The sequence below is a fragment of the Octodon degus genome, unplaced genomic scaffold (assembly GCF_000260255.1).
Source record: "Octodon degus isolate 3935 unplaced genomic scaffold, OctDeg1.0 scaffold00093, whole genome shotgun sequence".
NCBI classification, from domain to species: domain Eukaryota; kingdom Metazoa; phylum Chordata; class Mammalia; order Rodentia; family Octodontidae; genus Octodon; species Octodon degus.
The window spans coordinates 2618495-2620317 of record NW_004524669.1 but is presented as its reverse complement, the minus strand read 5'-3'; the positions used below and the strand labels follow the sequence as shown (position 1 = coordinate 2620317).

At 35.2% G+C, this 1823-nt stretch overlaps 1 protein-coding gene across 1 annotated transcript in view; it reads right to left on the bottom strand.

The window, feature by feature from the left end:
* Nucleotides 1-1823, bottom strand: part of Larp4 (La ribonucleoprotein domain family member 4) — a 71045-nt gene that overhangs the window by 6789 nt on the left and 62433 nt on the right. The window contains exon 12 of the mRNA XM_012516166.2: nucleotides 1441-1489. Coding sequence (XP_012371620.2) covers nucleotides 1441-1489 — 49 coding nt within the window. The remainder of the gene's footprint in view (nucleotides 1-1440; nucleotides 1490-1823) is intronic.

The following is a 1823-nucleotide window of genomic DNA, read 5'->3' as shown; positions in this document are numbered from 1 at the left end:
TGTGTGTGTGTGTGTGTGGCCAGCTCAGCCCACCAGGGGGCGGCCCTGGCTGGCATGTGGTGCTGGGGGATTGAACCGTGGTCCCTTTGCTTTGCTAAGTTTGTTCTAAGTAGGTGCTTTAGACCACTGAGCCATCTCACCAGCCCCATAGTAAAGTTATAAAGGAAAAACAACATTGTTTTAAAGATTAAAGATTACTCTTGTGCTATAATACAATATATTTTCTTATGTGAAAGTGGTTTTATTTTTTTAAAGTAATTTTATTGAGAAACAAATAGCAATGAGAGTTTCAAAACCAATTATTAGCACAGTTTCAATAATTAATACATTGCATATTGTTGTCTTAGTGGATATGTGTTTTTCTTTTTATAACCAGCATGACAGCACACATTTATAGGGGGTTCATCAGAACCTCATTTATTCTCACATTGTTTTTCTCAACTGGTTTTGCTTCTACTTAGGAAATGGCAACCGTCTACTATAAACAAACTATGCAGAACAAAAACATTAATGATTTGAAATTAGGAAACGACATTCAAATATAACATTTTGGAAATCTAGAAAATGTTTTCTAAGACTAGGAGATGTAAGAATCACCAATAGGCAGTTAAACAATTTAGTGAGACCCTCTGAAAACACATACAAAACCCCCCAAATAATAGTAATAACCACAACAACCCCAAAACAAACAACTATAACAACAACAACAAAATAAAGTCAGGATTTGCTAATGATGTAGCTCAGTGTAAAGGCTCTGTACTAAAATACCAGTATTGGGGAAGAGAATAGGAGAAATTATATATACCCTTTCCCACTGGAAAAAATAAAGCAACATATATTCTAAAGCCACAGATAAATGGCAACTTTGGCCTATTGTTTATGGGAATAACAACTGACACAACCCTTATAGATGACTAGTTGGCATTGATTACTGAACTATGATTCAGAAATCCTATATCCAAGGGATTCTTTCAGATATAAACACACATATGGCAAACGATAGTTACGTTATCACTGTATTATTTTGTGATAGTAGTTTGTAAGCACAAAGAATGAAATTATTTAATGTCCATCAATAATGTAATAATTGAGCTTTTCATGTTCATCTTTAAAACATGAATGTTCTCTCTCTCTCCCTCCCTCTCCTCCTCTCCTCTCCCTTCCCTTCTCCTCTCCCCTCCCCCTCCCAAGTCGTTTTGATGAGAGAGCACAGGACTTGCACAATATGCTACATCTCCAGCCCTTTAATCTCTTTTATGTAGAGAGAGACTGTTGTTAAATCACTGAATTGCTTGGGCTGAGCTTGATCTTCCCACTTCAGCGTCCCACAATGTTGGGATTAAAGCTCAGAAAAGATCACACACAAGTCAATCAGTAAATCTAAACAGACAAAAACAAAATCAAAAATCTAAGAAATAATTAAAGGTTAAAAATACTTACTGGGATCCTTTCATCTTCTCTTCGTCTTCGACCTCTGAAAAGAGTTCTCCTTTTAACAAAAAAGATAAGACAACTTGTAAGAATCTTCAAATATATACATTCTATCAAAGATGGAATGACCTCTATTTAAATTACTTGATTCCTAAACCTAGAGCTATTCCTCTGCTTTATTATTAGAAGTACATTCTTCTGAAGGGAACTGAACCAATCTACCAAAACATGATAATCACCACTAGCAGCAGCAGCAGCACCACCACCACCACCAAGTTATTTGGATTCTTTTTTTAAAAAAATCTCATCTTTTACTGGTCATACACACATTAATGAGTTTTATTTTGACAGATTAGTACATGCAATTAATATACTTTGATAATTTTTACCCC